The 21928-nt window shown below is 38.1% G+C and overlaps 1 protein-coding gene across 1 annotated transcript in view; it reads right to left on the minus strand.

Annotated features, from left to right (window-relative positions):
• LOC139717887 (clathrin heavy chain-like) overlaps positions 1-21928 on the minus strand; it is a 60317-nt gene that overhangs the window by 35977 nt on the left and 2412 nt on the right. Inside the window, exon 2 of the mRNA XM_071629375.1 lies at positions 13529-13748. Coding sequence (XP_071485476.1) covers positions 13529-13748 — 220 coding nt within the window. The remainder of the gene's footprint in view (positions 1-13528; positions 13749-21928) is intronic.

A 21928-nucleotide genomic window follows, 5' to 3' on the forward strand; every position in this document is an offset into this window, starting at 1 on the left:
CACATACAGGCATGATTTATGCAGTTGTGGCACAAGTGTGCGAGGCCAACATTTAAAAAATGACAATCAAGGGGAGATTTTTATGACCCTATCCAAACATGCACTTGGACAGACAGACAGATAGACAAACAGACACACACACACATACACACACACACACATAGATATGTTGTACGAAAAAAAAATATCTATTTACTGTCAAATGAGAAACATTCATGGCATGAAACTATTGTGGATTGCAGCCAATGGCTCTTTCAGCAGCGTGAAACTTTTGCAAATCACTACTTGTACTCAATGCATTGTGTAGACAAACACTTTTGCATTATTGATGTACATTTTCATTTGCATGAATCTTGGCTCCTTACGTAATTTGCAAAAGTTTCATGCATGCACAAATTTCTGGTTTTACAGTAATGATATACATGCTGACTCACAAAAAAAACAGCCAGACAAACAAACAATGCATGCACACACACATATTTTGTACACCAACATACCGTATACCTACACCCACACACACAAGCACAGAAGATGGCACGTAGATGGTCTGATTGTTAATTATGCCAATCAGGTCTCAAATGCAGGAGCTCCAATTTGGGGGGACAAAGGGGTACCAGCATCATGCAGCAGCTCATAAATATTCACACTCTCAGTAGCAGTGTTTTTAATACTCCACTATGTTTTTCCTTGCCTCATTGACTACCACGTGCATGGTACACAGAGTATCCAATAATACACTGTATTTAATACGATGTATTACTGGATAATCTGTGTACCATGCACGTGGTAGTTGATGAGGCAATAATTAACACAAAAGGGAGAATCGCATTAAATATTGCATCATATCGACAGCCCCACGAGGAGTTATGATTTAAAAGACAGTGCCCAGTGATCCTGACCCAAAGTTCCATCATATTCCCCATAATAACTCTTATAAGTTAATGCTAATCATGAAAATGTGCACCTGCGACAAATTAAGCTTGATTGTACATAAACTGTACCAACACAGTCCATTAATGAAACATGAGCCATGAATCAAATACTGCCTCCGCTCTTGTCAAAACGTTAGTCTTGATCTGATCTTCTTGACATTTACTTTACACACACATACCGTATACTCACTGAACGATTTATATTTCTCATATCTCACTGCGTCTACCCTGCATTGTTCTAAAAGCATTCTTAGTTGTTGCTGTTGTTGTTGTTTTGTGTGTGTGTCTCAAGAAACCAGAATACACAAGTTCACATTTATTTGCTTTAATAACTGTATACCTCCAGATATCACACACTACATATAAATTCAGTACAATGCATCAAAAAGGAAGAAGGTGCAAAAACTGCATCTAGGCCTATACATTGTAACTGGCTACATTCCACTGCTATGGTGATATAAACTGCAATGCGCGCATTCATGTTCTCCGCAAGTATGACAAATTTAAGCTGGATGCCATCAAAACAAGTTGTGAAGTCTCTTTAAAACAAAGACAGTTTAGAATGATTAAGACTCAAAGAGAGCATCTGCTGAATGTATATGTACAATGTGACTCTGGTGATCAGAATGAAAGAGACCTGCAGAGATATAATAACAGAAAGAGAGAGAGGTATTTGAGACAATCTGCTTGTTTTGCTGCTGAAAAAAAAAAGGGTGGGGATGGTGCAATAGGGGAAAATGATAACTTGCATTACTACGGACCAGAATATAGCAGCTAAAAATAGAAGGATAAAACAAAAATAACATAAAGACTTATAAGCCTGCAGCACCAGGCTTTATGTGATCACTAATATCCTGACAATCTAAATGCGGTTGGCTTTTACCCCTGTTTTTGCTCTGGACGTGATTGGTAATTGTAATCTATCCAGACAACATGTGCCTGATGAAAAGTCCCCCCTCTTCATTTGCATAGGGGCTTAAGAGTAATCAGACCCTAAATTTAGCACAAAAAATAAAATAAATAAAAACAGCTCAGGAAAAAAGAGGCCATATTATTCAATAAACCTCTTCAGCAAACCATTTGTACAGCTTGTAAATTATCTGACTTCTACAATTTCACAGAAATGAATTGAATGAAGAGAGATTGAAGAGAGCACTACAGATACTGTACAATGTATACGGCCTTGTACATAGACAAGCATGCATGCAATATATACGATTTTGACAGTATTTGTGTCAAATTGCAAACTATGTTTTAAGTGGTTAAAGAAGTGTGAAGAAGGGAGGATATTTAACAGCACAATACCCTATAAATGCACTGAGGCATTAAATCATTCCATTTATTTGCAAATCACACTGCAGTTGGCCTGTATACAGAGTGCAAAGGTAACAATGTAGGCCTACAGTGTATGTTACATCTTTAGCAAGTTACATCGGATATACAAGTAAATTTTCATGAATCAGGACTTTCTGATAATCTCACAAGTGGTTAAGTCTGTGATCTTGGAGAACAATATATTGAAGGGAGAAATGTATGTAGGCCTATGTACATGTATTCATGTTGGGATCAGAGTTGATATTTTTGCATATAAATTTGTGGTAAGTATACAACTTGCAAAATTCACAAAAATAAAAACCCTGCAAAGTATAGGCCCTATGGCATACACAGTATACACTGTATTGTACAAGAACAGTTCAAACCAAAAATGGTGACGGCAGGAGACATGTATACTGGTTAAAAGATGAGATACTTTCTCACTGTTCTAATGCCGAAGATCTTTTAACAAACAAGACAATTTTTCACCCCACATGGTACCAATAATACAATGTAGGTAATTCCCCCCCCCCCTCTCCAAAAAAAAAAAAAAAAATGCAAAGGTCTAAAACTGAAGACTAGGCATAGGGGGGATGGGGGAAGTCCAGGATATGAGTCAAAGAGGTAATCCACAGCCAGGCTGGTGGTACTAATGATTTCCCCATCTAGGGGCAATTACCTGGCGAAATGAGACCCTTCATGACGCATGGCCATGATGAATGGATTCCAGCACGCACTCTGACTGCACATGATAATCAGAATATCTCCATACAAGATGCTGGATTTGGAGGTCATGGTCAGAGTCCCCAAAACAAGAGACATATATATGTACAAATGTATCCTACAAATGTATTTCTAGGCACTCACAGAGACATGCCAGTTTGATTTTTGTGAGGACTCACCATCTATTATGTTCATGTATTCATAGTGTAGGTGTGCTATTCTTAGATGAACCATCAAAAATAACCCAGACACCATTATACTATGATGCATTAGACTGACAGGTGTAAAATTGCTGTTTCATCATCTATATGGGACAGCTCACTGTTCCAGATTCAATACTTGCTGTTACAATGTAACATAAAGACAGTGGCCAAGGGCAATACCAAAAATAAGTAACAGACCCCCAAAACATGGCAAATGTAATATTCAAAAGTGTCAATATCATCTACTTTGCACACATGATTTAGAATTTGTGGCATTTAAAAAAAAAAGAAGATATTTGATGTCCTATCTTAAGATGAGCATTGAAGTAAAACCAAATTCTGCTCTTATTTTTGTATATCTTTCAGAATAGTTTGTACATATGTACAGCTGTACATATCATTATCAATCAATCATGATTCATATTGTGATAATAATATTGTGCAAATAATTGCTACTTGTTGTTTTATTTCATTTATGGGGGGGGGGGGATCTGACTCATTTTTCGAAGTACCAAAGTGTGGAAAATATAACAAGTGTGTGGTACCATCATTGTAGAACAGGTGCCCCACATCAAAACATACAAAAACTTTTTAACTAGAAAAAAGTACTGATAAAATGTCACATGAATACATACTTCAGACAACATTGCTAGCTGACACAAAACAAAAGGGGCCTTTTTTTAAACGATGATTACTCCTGCAACTGGAAATTCTACGGAAGCTGATGTCACAACTCTGTTCACAGGAACATTGGCCATAACTATTACCATGACGATATCGTCCTTAAAAAAAAGTAAAATGAACAGGCACCCTTAAAAGACTTCCCGCGGCCCATGAGCTGGGTCTATTTTCAGCATGCCCTGCTGTTGCTCACCACATTACCCATTGTCTTGGGGACAAATATAGAACAAACTTCTAAAAAGGGAAAGTTGACGAGAGTGTCACCATTCATGACATCACAGTCAGGGTAAATACCCTCAGATTTGAATGTTCTTTGACACAGCTCGCAGTAAGGTTTTAACTTTTATATTTTGTAAATTGACAAACTGCTCTGTGTCATTTTCTGTTTATACCTCTTGGTACCGCTACTTTTACAGACAAGGGCTGCCATACTTACATTGTGATCTATAAATTCAAGCAGCTTCGTACAACAGCAATGTACCGATGTATGCAGAGAAAAATATACACTGTAGATATTATGCATATTGTACATGTCACAAAGCACACATCTGCATCAGGTTTTAAAGCAAAACATGCATGACACATTGTACATATGTATACATGTATAATATTGTACATTGCGACATAAAAACAAACACACAGGCACAATACTGTACATGGATTTAAATATAAAGTAACGGTACACAGGTATACATGTAGTACCTACAAAACATCCTGTACTACACATGTACTATCAGTATATAAATATTTTCACTCATGTGATGGTGAAATTATTTTTAAGGTTAAGGCAAGTAGACCTACACAAACTTGGACTGGTTTTGTGTTTTAATGGCATGACTGACACAAGGATACTGTAATACCTGGAAGCATCTAACCACATACATTATGCATACATTGTAGATCAATAGCATATAATCACAAGATCTCATCAATGAAGCTGCCTAAAAAGACCAAACTAGGGGTGAAAAGGTATTGAAAGTTGAAGTTGTGTGGATTACACTCAATTTGTTGCCTAGAATAGAATATTGTTGTGTGCCCTGACCCTAGGTGAGAAACAATCACATGAGTGAAGGCACACTCATACTATGAGAAACACTAAAATAAAGCTCATTAAGATTGCGGAGTACCTCAGATATAATCAACTGAGCAGTTGGTTGCATTTAATGAGACAGGTCTGTTTACATGGGTCATTTCCCAGAAGATGAGTAAAATGTGATCTACATGTATAAAACACACAAAGGTTCATCATCCCCTAATCAACCCTGTGGTCACTCTGACAAGATTAATCGTTGACCACTGACGCACAGGAACACCTCGGGGCCACTCATTGATTAAACAATCCCCTAAATGCCAACCTCCCCCACATGACTACATACTGTTAACCCTGTCAGCCCCATAATGTCAGAATACTACTGAAATTATACATGAGCCTGTCACTGTTAGTACTGACAGACGTATTCAACCCCTCAAATCCCTGAATATTTGTGTGGCTTTGACAACATGATAAAGGTCAGTAAATGTTTATTTCATCAGATTAAAGTTCAACACTGCATACAATTATGTAATTTGGGCTGTGATCATAAACTTGGCAAGACCTCTGAGCGCATCGCTGTAAATGTACATGTACAATTGTAGTTGAGGTACAAAAACTATTGAATAACATTATCTCTTGTGAACTGTCCTCGTCAAAAACGCATTTCACAGAGCTCAACAAAATGACATAATTTCCAAGGGGGCATCAAAATTCCAGAGAATATTCAAATACACTGTACATGCTGACAAAATTCATGTATCAAAATATCAGTTTCACTACAATCAATACGCGTAGAACAATTGTATTTATAACCAATGCAGATTAAGTGATGATTAAGTGATAATTAAGTGATCTAATTATTCTTCATATCACTACAAAACCTACATGTATGACTATGCATTTAATGTACATTTTAACCCACATGAGCTGATTCTACGATTTCCCAAAGATACTTGCCTGAGTCACTCGGAACTAGTCTTCAATGGATTCTATATGTACAACAACCTTGGTGTCCTGGTATTCCACTGATCATTGTGCCCCATTATTGTGCCCCACATTATGCCTTCTGTCTGTCTCTGATCACACATCCACATCCCACACTACCAACACCAAGTCCCATGCACAAAACCTTACTCTCTTCTTTTAATAACCAACGATGGAAAAGTAAATCTTTTCCTTCATTTCCTTTTCTTAACTCTGTGATCAAACCTTACAAGAATCTGCAGTGATTACCATCTTGTTCATCTCTTCTTTATTAAATTAGGAAGAGAAAGAACGGAAAGAAACTCTTCCACGGTGAGACGAGGAGGCTGGCTAATCTATCACCAGGTAACCTGTCACATCCTCTTCCATCTCAGAAATCCCCGCGAGACTTTCTCCGCTCCAGCTTTCTCCAGTGCTGCTGCCCCAACTCTTACTGCTCTCCTGCAATATTTTCCTCCAGAACGCCCCCCCCCCACCCCCAAGTCACATGAAAATGACTGCAGTACTGCAGGAAATAAGGCTGATGTAGCATACTGTAGCATGACAAATTACCCTATAACACTTCGCTTCGCCCAGGCCACATACACAGATCCAGATGTGCTCTTGTTGTGTTCTTAAGGTTTTGTCATAAAGCCAAGATTCCAAACGCTATAACAGTATCCCATGGATGCTTTACATTAATGCAATGAAGTTCTGTCAGCACAGATAGAAACAACCCAAACAACAGCCAGACAGATAGATGGGCAGCCTATAATAACTGACACATGGATGGACAGAAGAATACTGTACGAGCTGAAATCTTCGCGTACAGATATTTTCGCGAATTGCTACTTGGAGGACATTTTCGCGTGTTGTTAATTTTGCGGTTGCGAGGGTCTACAATGTAACTGAACTTAGTTATTCACGCGTTGTTATTTTCGCGTGTTGTTATTTTCGCGGTTCAAAGGCGATTCACAAAATTCGCGAAAATAAAACCATCGCGAAAATTTCAGCTCGTACAGAACTACCTTTCCTCACATAGCATCACAATGTGCTTCAAACAGGCAACTTGCCATACATAAACCCCATAAGTCACTTCAATAGCAGGTTTCGGAGCTCATTTCAGCACAAGTTCTGATTTGACAGTTTTGAAAATAAAAATTGATAATTATGTACTACAGATGTACACATACAGTGTACAATACATTGTTTTATATTTCCCATTTCCCAGGTATACCTTGTGAGAGAGAAAGGTGACAGCAGAAAAGACAAAGTGTTCTGTAGATCACACAGCGTAGTTTATGTTTCCAAGAAAGCAGAGGTCTGAGGGGGAATGCACAATAATGTTTCCAAGAAAGCAGAGGTTTGTGCCTTTCTACATGCCCCATTTTCTCGAAAATGGCAATACACAAGGGGCCCATCATAGCCTTGCTTTCATCATTATTCTCTTTGATAGTATGATGTTATTGCCAACGAAGCATGTGATCATTTATCAGAGGGACTGAAGGTAAGATTTCATGAGCCTCTTTTAATCGCTCCAAGTCATATTTTATCATCAGATCAAGTATTGACCTCCTTTACTCAGAATATCTGCAGCAATTCTTCATTATTAAAGCTTGCCCCAGGCTTGCATGACCTGGCAGCAATTACTGAACATACATACCCAAAGCATAAATTCCACCCATTGACATTGCTGTGCTCTATGAAGCAGTACTAGCAGAAATTGTACATTATTAGGAGCGACATCAAAGGTTAGATTATCCATAAATTTTTAAGCATTCCCGAATGAACTGGTATTATATTGAATACTATAGTGTATATTGATTACATCCTGTTTTCTTTCCAGACGTCTTCTCGTTACAGGATGTTTTGGTGAGTGTCCACAAGGTGGAAAATATTAACTTGTTTTGGCTATCTGGCAGTAATAAGATGTACACTGTATGCAAAATGCACCCACACACACACACACACACACACACACACACACACACACATACATAAAGAGCATTAAAGAGCAAACTGAGAACAGTGTTGTAAAGGAATGACAGACACATCCCTGATTCATGTAGATTACAATTGTACAGTTCTATTGAGATGCCTTCATCTGTTCTCTTGGCAAGCTTTACTACATTTTGGACATCTTCTTCAAATGCTTTAAAAAGGAAAAGTTTAAACTAGACTAAATGACCAAATTCTTGAATAGCGGAGTCTCATGCACAGAGAAGATGAATGGTGGCTTGATCTGCATCAGCGTCAGGATTAAGGCACCATACAAGATTAGCATTTTATACACACAAGAGAACAGAGTACATATGTAAGAATTTTCAATATACAGAACAATGAAAGAAGAGACTGCCTCCTTGTATCTGTTACAGTAGCAATGCACCTCTAGATCCATACCAAATATTGTTTAGCACTTTTTTCTATTCAACCAAAGAGCATGTGTACACACGTACACACACACACACACACACACACACACACACACAAACAAACACATACATTGAGCATGTTTTTTGAAAAGTTATTAACTACTGAATGCTGACTTATCTAAGAAACAAACTTGTTTGCTGAAACATAATGTTACTCTGTATGTCATGATCTAATAAAATAATTTAGCATGGTAAACATGAGTTATCATTTGATAACCGATGCGGACCATTTCCCTAGGTCCCCCACCTAAGAAAGAGAATAAATTTTTAAAATATTTATACAAGCAAACAACAAAATACAACTACACATTTTACCGACTGGGCCAGCTACCTTACAAAAAGTGGAGACATCTCATGAGCAGATTCCTCTAAATCACACTGTAGGAGGAAAACAATTTCCTCAGATTGAAAGCAGACAGCAAGGAGCAGCATAGCCTCCTCTTCCTTCATCTACTCTACCCTCCAACCATCTTCAAACGCACTCATCAAATATTCAGCCCGATTTTCTCCGGGAGTCCCGTAAGCCTGATTACACCGGAGCAAGATGAGCAAAACATCGCTTGAACCGGGGCATCCTCTTTAAAAAGAAAAAAGTAGCAGGGAGATTTGCACTATTGAAGACGGAGCAGCAGTCACTGATAAAGTCTTGACATAGTGTAGCATCAAGCTTCCCAGTAAAATTACATAGGCTGTGAAAGGGACTCTGCAAGTGAACAGTCAAGTGGTTGCCTGCTTTAAAATAAGCGCTTTAAAATAAGCATTCATAAGTACCACATAAAACAAATCATATCACATGATATTGTGATTTTATCCTTTTTTTGATAAATGAAAATTAAAAACAAAGAGACTATGTTGTGCATTGAAGCAGTAGTATTAAATTGTAAATGTGTCTAGGTCTACCTTTACAGGTCTCATGCTATAACGTTAATGAGCGATGAAGATACATTGTAGTCCTCAAACACATGACAGGCAGGTAATGGATGAAGAATAGAAATTGCTTTATAAATGCAGCTTTAATGGTCTGTCATTGAGTGCCGGACTAAGCAAGTCGTACGTACTGTAACGTGGAATCAACTAATGAAGCAATCAATAGGCTGCACATCAGCCCATCAGCAACCCCTGCAACTGGATTGGGAATACATGGCACCTCTCTCTCTCTACCACTGATACTATGAAAAGTGAAAGATGAGAACAAACATGCACAGGTCTTTCAATGAGGAAAAGCAGAGTTCACCAGAAAGTCTCATCTTTTCATACTGTACACCCAGTGTGAAATCTTGTTCCAATGCATGAATAGAAAACATTCACCATTTGTTTTATACAATATCCCAGATAGAACTGGCAAATGATCTGCAGTCAACCAATCAGGTAGCAAGAATCTTTATAGGAATTGTATACTGCCACCCATGTACATTGTACACTTGTACACCGTGTATAAACTCAAATTGTGGAGCTGAGAGGGTTAGGGGAGGGGCTAACTTCCTGGGCAAACCTTCCACAGTCCCCTTATTTGCACCGAGTATGGCACACTCTTTCCAATTTGTACTGAATATTGGTCTTACAGACAAATCTAAATGATATACAAACACTGCGTGCTGCTCTATGGAAGAGACATCCTCTTCACTCCATAGCAACCACTCATCTTTCTTGGCAACCGCTGATGTTCAAATCTTGGGGAAGATGCTCACAAAATTAACCCAGTCCTCCTGAGATTTAATGAGACAGTACAACTGCACAGTACATCACAGCATCATCTTTTCCCCCGAAGGTTTTTCATAGATCTTTCTTGGAAGTGAGCTCCACTTGTACTGCCATGATTAAATTATTTGTCCAATATTTAATCAGATGTCAACCATTACATTTGCTGACTTATTCTGAATTATTATTAAACTGTTGGTTAAAGAGCATGGAACATCATTTACACTTTAGGTACCGGTACTGTACACAAAAAAACTAATCTCTCATCCAGATTCTACAACGTATTGCCAGACTGAGCAAAGAGCAAGGCATTGTCTCTTGCATTAATACTGCATGCATTCAATGATATGCAACAAAACATCTACATATAATGTACATCAAGTATAGCGAGTTGACTTTCATGAGGCTGTCATCAATGCAAGACTTTCATAAATCATCACTTTCATTTTTAATGCAAGGCTTTCATAATGCTGTCGTCAATATCGACAGCAATACGAGAGCTCGGCCCAGCAGTACTACGCGCCGTGTACAAGGTACTTTCCTCGCTCTCAACTGAAAGCCTGAGCATCGCCAGCAAAAGCCACCCTGACTTTGAATGCTTTCATATCATGCATACTTTCACCACCAGCTGTTGGCACCGAGGATTGTGCAATATTACAGCTGTCATCCTCCATGGCCTGTAGACACAGAGTATTTCAGAGGAAAGGAGCAGTAAATCTGCCCGTAGTAAAGGAGACTGCCATTTCGAGCACCTACAACTTTGCCCTGCCCTGGCATTATGGGAGGCTTTCTATTATACCCCTCATCTATCACCATCTGTCATGGCTGCCAAACATCACGTACAATGTATCTTCATTCTGGATTTATGCACTTCTTGGCTTCCTTTGACTTTCAAGGAAATCACTGTCCTGTCACATCTGTAAATCGATGAAGATTTGTCTGTGTACACCTCTAACACGTACATTGTATATTATTGGGGAAGTCATTTCTTCAATGATAAGCAATAGGCTGCTACACCTGCAGTTCATTTTGAAAGTACTTTAGCAGGCCATGATTTAATCTATCGATCATGACAATATATTTGCTCTCTTTCTAATTTATGGGACAAATTTATACTCTCATGGCAGTAAAACTGATTAGAGTCAAATTCCAGATAATATTTGTAATTTAATGTACAGTAACTAGTAGTAGTAGTAATGTAGCATTCCAAAATAAAAGTAGTAGCAGCAGCGATGCTCATAGCAGTAGTACTTAGTAGATACCAGAACAGCTTCCAGAGGGTAGAAGAATTGCCTTTCGCAAAAAAAAAAAAACATGTTTGTATCTAGGTCCTATTGGCCACGAACTAGCAACTAGTATTAGGTGGCATCATACTGCAATTTGTGTATTACTCAGGTGTCCACTGTATGAAGTAAATCACAAGCATTTAATATTGTATATATGTAAGTTGTTGAATCGTTCTTGATTCATTCTATTAATCTTGCCTAAAATGTATTCTGTGCATCACGTCGAAGTATTACATTTGTAGATGGCAGGGGGGGGGGGGGGGGGGGTGACATCGGGGGGGTAGGAGGAAAATACTCCCAGGACGATTCATGACTTTCAGCCACTACAAAAGATACACGACCACACCATAGGAGTCATAAAAACTACTGGGCTGAGACAAGCAACAGTGACATTCTGTGCCACACTCTCCCTAGATTGATAGCCCAATTAATGGACTTCTTCGCTCCTCTGTAAAGCTTAATTTATATTCTACGTGCCTCTATTCGTAGGTTGACACTTGAGCCGAGTCCATATTTTCCAATCACACACGACAGCAACCCAACACGGTTATCAGACCCCGTTCTGATCCCCTCCTGCCCTTGTCTTTGCAATAGATTCTGTCATCAACTTGGGATTGTCTATCTTTAGCAATTCACTCAGCTGTTTGCTGTCTAATGGCTGAAAATAACCACAACAATATGACTTCACACACCAGGATGTTGATCTTTAGCACTGGCATGAAGAAACTAAAACACAGCATTGTATACGTGTACAAGTATACGTACAAACAAGCCCGTACACAGGCACATTTTACCTGCCTCATTTATCCACATTCAAACGTGCACTGTACAATGTACTTGATTTTATGATTCAAGGGAGCAACAAGTGTGTCCACAATCATGCAATAATTGTCTGTTGCACCAAGCTACATGCAAACAAGACCTTTTTATTTCATTGTGTAGGCCCTACTGCATACAATAGCCATACACTTCATCATAGATTATAATGCAGGCTTTTTATTCCAGGTTCAATGGAAGCAATGGTGTGTAAACTGCAGCACAGCCCCTCTCTAAAGTGGATGTCCATCGTTTAATAAAAAGTAAAGGGATTTAAAATAGACATAATTGATGCATGGGTACATACACATTTTACAAAACAAACTAAGCCTGATGGAATACTGCACAAATCCCACACAATGGCCGACAAAAGTGCACATCACACTTTCTAGCAATAACCTTGCACCTTTATTGTACACACACTGTAGGCCCTATGTATGTCAACAGAAAGGGATTTCATACATACATATCTCAATCTCCATAGGCTTTTACTCTGACAAAGAAGTCTTGTAATCATTTTTGCAAAAATACATAATTTCGTTCATGGCTACATTTACAAAGTGTTTTTCAAAGAAAAATCTTTCCCTGCTGATCATTATTCTGTTATATGACATTTAATACAACAGCTGTATCAAAGCCCTTGGCCTTTAAATCAAAAGCACAACTCTACCAACACTTGTAAAAGTTGTAACATGCAGTACAAGTGCATGTACAACACTGTACCTACTGTATACTAACTATACAATGTGTGCATATTACATTGTATCCTGAAAGAAGATTATGCTAGGATCCTCTTTCTAAACTGCTCTACACACTGTACGTACCAGTATCAAGATGATCAAATTTACAAACACACGATACAATGCAGGTGTTGTGCTCAATATGAGTAGAACTAATTTGTGAAACACCTTTTTTTTTAACACTATGATTGGCTGAATATAGCACTCTCTTCAGTGGTGGATCGGGGGGGGGGGGGGGGGGAGGGGGGGAACAAGGCTTGCACCCCCTTTAACTTTTTTATTTTTAAAGAAATCATCTTTGTCAGCGCCCCCTTCTTTATTAAAGCGTACTATACTGTACCCATGCCAGAGGAGCGCTCGAACTCTCCCAAAGCATACTATACCATGATCATCTGTAGTGTACTGTTTCAAGTCCTTCCTGATAGTAGCAGCCAACCACCTGAGTGTGTACAGTGTTCGATATCTTACAGTTGTATTTTACAGGTTTAGAAATGTCAATAGTAGTCAGCATGAAGCTCCACTATCTTATACAATGCATTTACTTTAATAGTGACAAAAAAAAAAAATTGAAGCAGGCCTGTTTAACATGAGAAAGTAAAAAGGAACAAACAAACAACAACAACAACAAAAGGAATCGCGACTCCTGAAATTCATACGAGCACTTCCAGAGAAGATAATCAGTGAAAAATTGAGCATTTCAGACAAACCTTTGAGAGCCAACCATGGCTTGCGAGGGTTCATCATGGCAGAGTCCGCTGAGCACGGCCAAGTGATTGCCCGTGGCGTGCGACGCGTGAGGTTGATAGCCGTCACGCAGTTGTCGCGTTTCTTCTTCTTGCTGTTGTGCCGGCAACAGATCCAACGGTGGGACGACATTGTGACCCGTGGAAAGGTCACCTGTTCTGACTTGACCCCATACGAGGACAGCTGGAAGGAAAAGGGGGGAGGGGCAAAGATTGAGGGGGGACGAAAGTTTACAAAGTTTAGCAATGCAATATGTGAGTGCTAGTAAATACAAAGTTTAGCAATGCAATATGTGAGTGCTAGTAAAACAAATGTACTATTTCCAGTGTTTCATGATCTCTGTACCAGTACTGGTTTATTATACATTGTCAATGCATGCATATGTTAAATATATTGTATGTTTTAAAGTACAGCTGTACATTTAATAACGTGCATTCTTTCCTTATCAGTACTTCATGACAATCTGTACAAAACTTGACCAAATGCAGGGCTACATACTAATTCATTTTTCTACTGGTCGGACCTGTCCGTTGGACCAGTAGGTACCCAGTTTTTCCATGTTTTACAGATCCATTCCTGTAAAAGTCATTGGTCCAACAATGATTTTACTGGTCAGAGACTGTCAGACCAGTGCCAGTGTGCAGCATTGCCAAATGAAAGAAGAACAAAATAATGATGTCACTTACAAATGTACACACAAAGTTAATCCTCAAGTTAAATCCATGACAAAATCACACTTAGCCCTTCAGCTCCAATATCACAAAATCAACTTGGCTTTGCTTTGTTTTGTTTTGTCTGGTTAAATTTGACCAGAATGTAGGCTTTAAAGCAACACAGGCAGCATGAATGCCTTGTAATGTATATTACGTACACTCTGTATGTTTAAATGTAGGCCCTACATGATGTACATGTATTGTACCTGCACCAGCAGCCCAAGATATCATGTAAGATTAAGAATACCCCTAATACAAACGATATGTTCTCATGGCATTCCTAAACTCAATTGAAGTTTTAATCCTCAAAGATTAGCTGGTAGTTCATAGCCTAATGTGGATACACTCAAAAGTTAGCAAGATCTTAATAAAGATTAGACAATGATTAGAACCACAAGACATCTTTGGGTTTATACTCTTTCCATGAGAGGGGGGGGGGGGGGTGGTTCCCCACTTGTACAGGGTAGTTTAGCATCATGTAGACATGATAATCAACAAACTCGAAAGTTAGTGCATGACCTCTCTGTGAACCCTATTCCCCCTCAGCTTCCGGGTCAACCTCCAGTGCATGTTGTGCACTACTGTATCGTCACACATTACCAGGTTTAACGCTAGCACTGCGTGTATAGTATCTTCCTGTTCATCAAATCATCTCATGAGTGGCACTCTAACTTTAAAATTCAATCTCTAAGATCAGGTGTCACGTACGAACACTTCGCAGTTTAAAATTACATTGTAGACTACAAGCTACTCAATCTAACTTTAAAATTACGAAGATTGCAAATGATATGTGAACGTAACTATTCACACATCTAATGATGTCCACATCTTGGCATGGAATATGACATTTGATATCATAATATGATGTATCATCTACGGCATGATGAGATTAGGCTCTTAACTGGCCATAGAAACTGAAGTACATCTGTACTAATGTACCATCTCTTCAATGCCCTGTCAATTCACAGAATTTCTTCCTTGTTCCCATCAGCATCAGCACGTACAGTTGTATGTAACACACTTTCCACTGCAATGACCTAAACATTGAGGTACACTATATTTTTACAGAAGCTACTATGTATATCACAAATAAATGGTTTGTTCTAAAGTTCAATTTGTTGAAGTTAGTCATGTCTTAAAGGACAAGTTCACCTTCATAGATATGTGGGCGGAGTGAATGCAGCAATATTTTAATAGTAGATCACATCAGTGAGAGTTTGAGGTAAATTGGACAATCCGTTCAAAAGTTATGAATTTTTGAAGTTTCTGCTCAGTCAAGGCTGGATGAAAAGACTAAGTAAGCTTGTGATGTCACATGAGTATAACGATATAAAAAAAGAATAAAGAAAATTCAACATATTTCCATTTTTCTCGCATAACAAAAGAACACTCTACTTCTCTCTTTCAGAAGGCAGGGGGAATAATATTACCCTTAACATACATCAGTAGCAAGTCGAAGAAATGTGCACTTTATTCAAAAAATAAAGTTTTGTGAAATTCTCTTTTTATTTTCCTTTATATAGTTGTACGCATGTGACATCATACACTGTAGTAGTCTTCTCATCCAGCAGTGACTGTGCAGACACTTAAGATATTCATAACTTTTGAACGGATTGTGCGATTTTCCTCAAACTTTCACTGATGTGTTCTGCTATTCATATTGCTGCATTCTCTCAATCCTAATGTTGTGAAGGTGAACTTGTCCTTTAAGTCTTAAGTCTCTTAAGTGTTCTTAACTACACACTGTGTAGCCTCAGCTCAGTAGGTCCAAGCAGTACAAACCCTTTACATTCTCAAGTACAATGTACATTAACATTCAGGCTCAAAGCCGTATCTTTTTATTGTTACTACTCCTTACTTGATTATCACACACACCCATCAATGTGATCTTACTCAAATAAAAATGTTCTTCACGGAATGTCTCCTGGCTGGTATAAAACATCACACAGTTTCTGTACTACAACTTGGGACATGTAAAAAGATAATATCACAAGTGGTTGAATTCACTATTGAAAACCAATGAACAAATATTGATGAATACCACTACCAGTAAGTATGAAAACTGTATTATCACCTTTCAGGAGAAAATTTACTGAGTTCCCACTATGGAATCCAAAAAGTATCAGACACAATACATGTCATAGATTGTGTTACAGGAGACAAATGTTTTCGCAAGCTATTAATTTTGCAGTTATCAGATTAGATCATGTCATAACGATAACAAAGCATTATTTGCCTGGTGCCCTTGAAGAGTAACATGATACTAGAGCGAGCTATCTAATAAAGTTAAAGCAAAGTTCCTGAACAATATGAATGTCTGGATAAACACCTTTAACATTGTGATACACACATGTAATGGTTACACGTGCACCACCGATCAAAGGAAATGAAACCAGGGAGAAGTCTGTCCTGTGATTTACTCCATAATCTGTCCTGAACACTTTATATTACATGTACATTGTATGCTGTATAACATTTATTAACCTCTCTCAAGATCTAGGAGCAATTCACTGAGTAATTGTGATAAATGGGGAAACGAAAACTTCTTCTGCTGGTTACCTCTTTGGTTGCATCTATGATCATTTCCTGTGTTGAATGTATCATTTCCTTAGAGTTTTAATGACATCTTTTTTTTCTACAAGGTGTGTAAACACACCTTTGTTCAAGCATTGCACGGCATGTATGATAAGGGACTCAAACAAAATGCTGCACAAAGAAAATATGTCTCATATAATAACAACACATGCCTTACAATCTAAAACTTGTCAGATTTCCCTGGTGAGAACACAAGGGCACTGTGCCTCTAACAAAGAACAAAGGATTTTCAGGACTTTGATACCTTGTGCTTGTATGCCAGTTTATACACATTCATGGTTTACTGTTTGAAAACCTTTGCACAAGGATATTACCACTATTTGAGGGTAAATATTTGGTCACATGCTTCATTACAATTGGTGTAATTGAGTGTGGTGATGTTTCTTTCCGACTGCACTGTTTACATGTCATCTGTGGTTCACGGACTACAAGACAATCAAATTATTTGCCTGCACACGTCACATCCTGTGTAGTTTGTGTGTTTGAGGTGTTTCTCAAGTTCACATTGATTTATGATTACTGGGGTAATGGGAAGTTTATCACAAACATGAATGTGGATTCAGTCATCATATGGACAAAATATATTAGGAAAACAGTTAATTAAGTGTGAGGAAAATTACACAATCTCTTTAAAAGTTCACAAGAAAATATTACGAGAATTCCACATAATGTTCATATTTTACACAAAAAAGTACACATTCTCTACAATTAATACTGATGACGATTTAAACATTTGTACACGTGTACACTGTATACAGCTGTGAAGTACAAAGTTTGTATGTTTATATCCTCCTGCCTCCTGAAGTGGAAGTGTCCTTTCACTACCGGTACGTTTAATAGAAAAATGAAAATGTGGAATTCTCTTTATTTTCTTTGTACACTTACTTTCCACTTCTTACAATGTCACTGAACTGTTGTCTTCTCTGCAGAAGGCACATTGCTTGACTTGTATCGAAACATTTACATGTAAGAATTCAAACTGTTTGAACGGATTGTCTCATTTTTCTGAAACTGCACTGATATGTTCAACTACCAAGACTAGAACTGCATACACTATTTAAAAGCCACATACACAGTGTATAGGCCAACAAACCAGTACATACACACTGCTGTATATATTTCCAGAAAATGCCCCCCAAAGTTTAAAATGTAGGTTTCCTGCTCACTTCAGGGCAAATTTGAATATTGAAAAGTTTATAGTACAGGGTATGATTCATTTTATGTAGAGTAAATGTGTATTATGCATAGAATGTAAAGAAAATACACCCTTGTATGTGTAATGTAGAGAAGAATTTATTACCTGTACTGGAATAGAATTTGCAAACTGCTAGCTACTTGAAACTGACCATGATGGTTGCCTCACGGTCAATGGTGAAGCTTTGAATTAATCATCGTTGACCACGAACAGATGGACATACAGCTTCAATATTGATCACACAAATGGGGGTCTGACATGCAATTAAAGAGCCAATCATGGGCACAGAAGCAACGTCAAGCTTCTATCACATACAGATTGTACCCCATGGAGCATGACACTCGTCTCGTGCTAAAAATACATAATTTATATATATGTAAAGGGGAGATCAATATTCCTTATATAGCATCAAACATACCCTCAGTCTGCTCACAATACTGTGAGTATGTGTACACTATACTATGAACACACATCATTCAACACCATATCTTTGGTGCATAGAGACTTACTGTACAAAATGTAAGTTGCACCTTGTCTCTAATATTTCGTGCAACTTTGGAATAAAAAGATACAAGTTTTTCTCTGACATCTTCTGACAATAAACAGTATCTATTTACAATTATTTTTCCATCATTTAATATTTTCTGATACTTGTAAATATACTAATTAGGTAAATTTGAACCATATAAAATAGGAAATTGTGTCAATATTGGCTCTTACAATGTATATTCTCCATCATCACCTGGTGCATTGAGAGGTTCTGGATTGTTGACATACATACAGTACATCAGTATTATTTCTCAAAGTAAAGTAGCATAAAACAGTGTATATCAAAATCAACTTTGTGCTTTCATAAGGGACACTTCCTATAGTCTGAAATTCACATTCCTGTGAGTGATTGTTCACAAGTTGGAAAACAGTTGTGCAGTTTTTTTACCAGTTTGGATCAGTGAAACTTCAAATATCTACAAGTTTGGATATGAAACTGTATGATCATCAATTAACTCGTACAGTCAACTTTTAATAAAAGCTACACATTTGTAGTCTGCTACACAAGGGACATCCGAATGGAGCTGTACAGGGATTCCCGCTTTATGATTCTCGCTGAAGGGCTTGTTTCTCTTTGAGCTGGATGATGGGCCAATTTTGAATTGAGTCACCTCCCACTTTGCTGCCTTTTCACATGCTATACCTGATGAAAAGTATAAAGGCGGTGATTTGATAGATATGCCCTCTCTAAAGTTTGGTAGAAGTTGAATATTTGCTGTTAATTTTGACACTTACAACTCACTCAAGATTCACAAGCTACTGTATCACTGCGTATACATGCTGGCTGCACAATTTGAAACTGAAGTCAGTTGCTAATATTTTCTTACAAATTAACTTTCAAGTAACTGAGAGCTAAAAAAAAAAAAAGACGTCTAAATGATATTAATATGGCAAGTTGAATAAAGTCACATGAGAAATGCAGTTCCTAGATCACACAAGACCACACACACACACACACACACACAGAAATACTGAAGTCGAAGACAGACACATACTTGCACACACATATACACCCATACATTTCTCAAAACTGACTTCTTTCAACTTGCTGCAATCATTGCACACTGATTTTTAGCTCCTGTGTTGAGTCTTGTTCACACAATTAGACAGGTAAGTTTTTGTTTGTGCAGACAGTGTACACTGCCAGCTCTCGCAAAGAGTGACTTTGTTTTGAGCTATGACTTGAAAGTTGACATCAATATTGACACTTTCCGACAGCCGATTTAGGTAATCATGTGATAGGAAATATGCTACATATCCTGTGATTTGGGGTGCAATTTAATTCAGTGGAATGTGAGATATCTAGCTACATGGATTTTGTGCAAAAGTATATTAATTAGCAAAATTAAAATGCATGCAAAAGCAGGGGCGGATCCAGGAATTCCCTGAAGGGGGGCACCTTTACAAACTCAAAGGGGGCACACGCACCCCCTCCATTTTCTTCTTTCTATTTCTTTTGTTTTAACAAAAAATAATGGGGGGGCGCGCGCTCAGTGCACCCCTGCCTGGATCTGCCAATATGTTGCAAAAAGTTCTTGTCTTGAATGCCAGTGGCAGTTCACAAAAGTTTTATGCCACAAATATTCTCGCTTTATACTAAATTACAATTTATCAAAAAGAACAATCTTTCTGTCAAATTGTATATAAATTAGCATCCACATGTGGTACAATCAATTGTACAGTATATCATTAATAAATTTATAATAAATCTAACATGAAGACAGGGTTTTACTGTACGAGCTGAAATTTTCGCGTACAGATATTTTCGCGAATTGCTACTTGGAGGACATTTTCACGTGTTGTTAATTTCGCGGTTGCGAGGGTTTAACTGAACTTAGTTATTCGCACGTTGTTATTTTCGCGTGCTGATATTTTCGCGGTTCAAAGGCGATTCATGAAATTCGCGAAAATAAAACCACCGCGAAAATTTCAGCTCGTACAGTACTTGTAAGGCTTGTTACAGGGAGACATCTAGTCGCGTTCACATAATTTAATACGTAGTTAAAATAGTTCTAACTTATACACAGCCCTGTCGCTGTACAAGCCTGTACATGTGTCCGTGCTTCCCACACAGCGTCTGGTCAGGCTGTTTTAACTTTGACTGAAAGATCGGTCTGTATCTTGTCGTCAGGGATATGTTCCGCGGAGACTACGCCTGGCTTCACATAATCCCCTCAGACGAGAGTCGTTTAACACTTTAAAATTTAACAAAATGATAAAAGACCCCTCCGGACTGATGGATTTTTCTGTCTACAATGTAGTTCTACATCGGGTAGCTATACCAGTACTAGAGTCTATACACAGGCACAGCCCTGTCACTGCGTGTACAGATGTTGCGACATCTGGTTGGGTTAACTACTAAAAAGTAACACATTATACATGGCTCGACACTAACTTTTTTGTTTGGTGGCCCGATGGGGCCACCAAAATCCTAAATTTCACATTTTTGGTGGCCCGAGAGAAAAATTTGGTGTCCCCCCCCCCAAAAAAAAAACAATAAAAAACATTAAAAGTCCTTTTTTTCTTTTAATGAGTCAAATATTTGTTTTATGAGAGTAAGAATTAGAAGTTGGACATATCTACTCATAAATAAACTTCAACAAACTTGCAACACTCACTCTCAGGCACTCATTTTTTTTATATATCCGTTCCTTTGCATTCATACCGGCATATGCACCCAATCAATCGCAATTTCAAACCAGGGAGCGTTGTATTGTTTTGTTATTGCATTTTAATCATGAAGTACAGTATGCTTGTGTCCACGATGGCGCGTGTTGTACCATAGTCTCATTTCCCCCTTTTTTGTTCTTTTTTTTTCTTCTTCTTCTTTTCCCCTTCCTAAGTTAATTTCATGTCAGTTGACATTGGTTTCTTTGACTTTGTGTATGTATTTTTTGAGGGTCCCATACCCTACAAGCTGTGATTTGCTTTTTAAGTGGGACCCTCCAAGTCCATTCTAATCTTTGTATTATGCACTTGTCAATGTAATGACGCACCCCACTACCCCCGGACATGGGTGCGTCATGGTCATTTTTTGACTGACCACACAGGGTTTTTGACGGACACCACAGTCACTTTTTTGACGGACATAACGCTGCAAGTGACGAACACCACAGTCACTTTTTTGACGGACAACACGTTGAAAGTGACGCACACCTCGGTCACTTTTTTGACGGACATCCTCGGTACATTTGACGCACCCCCGTAAATACTGAAACGATTTTTGCATACGTTTTATTCAAGCAATTTCATTTTCTTTTGGTTCGTACACATAATTTGTAAAAGTTTCAGCAAGTTTCCCTTTACCATGT

This window comes from Diadema antillarum, unplaced genomic scaffold (genome assembly GCF_040938485.1).
Source record: "Diadema antillarum isolate AM-2024a unplaced genomic scaffold, OU_Dant_1.0 scf00000084, whole genome shotgun sequence".
Lineage (NCBI taxonomy): Eukaryota > Metazoa > Echinodermata > Echinoidea > Diadematoida > Diadematidae > Diadema > Diadema antillarum.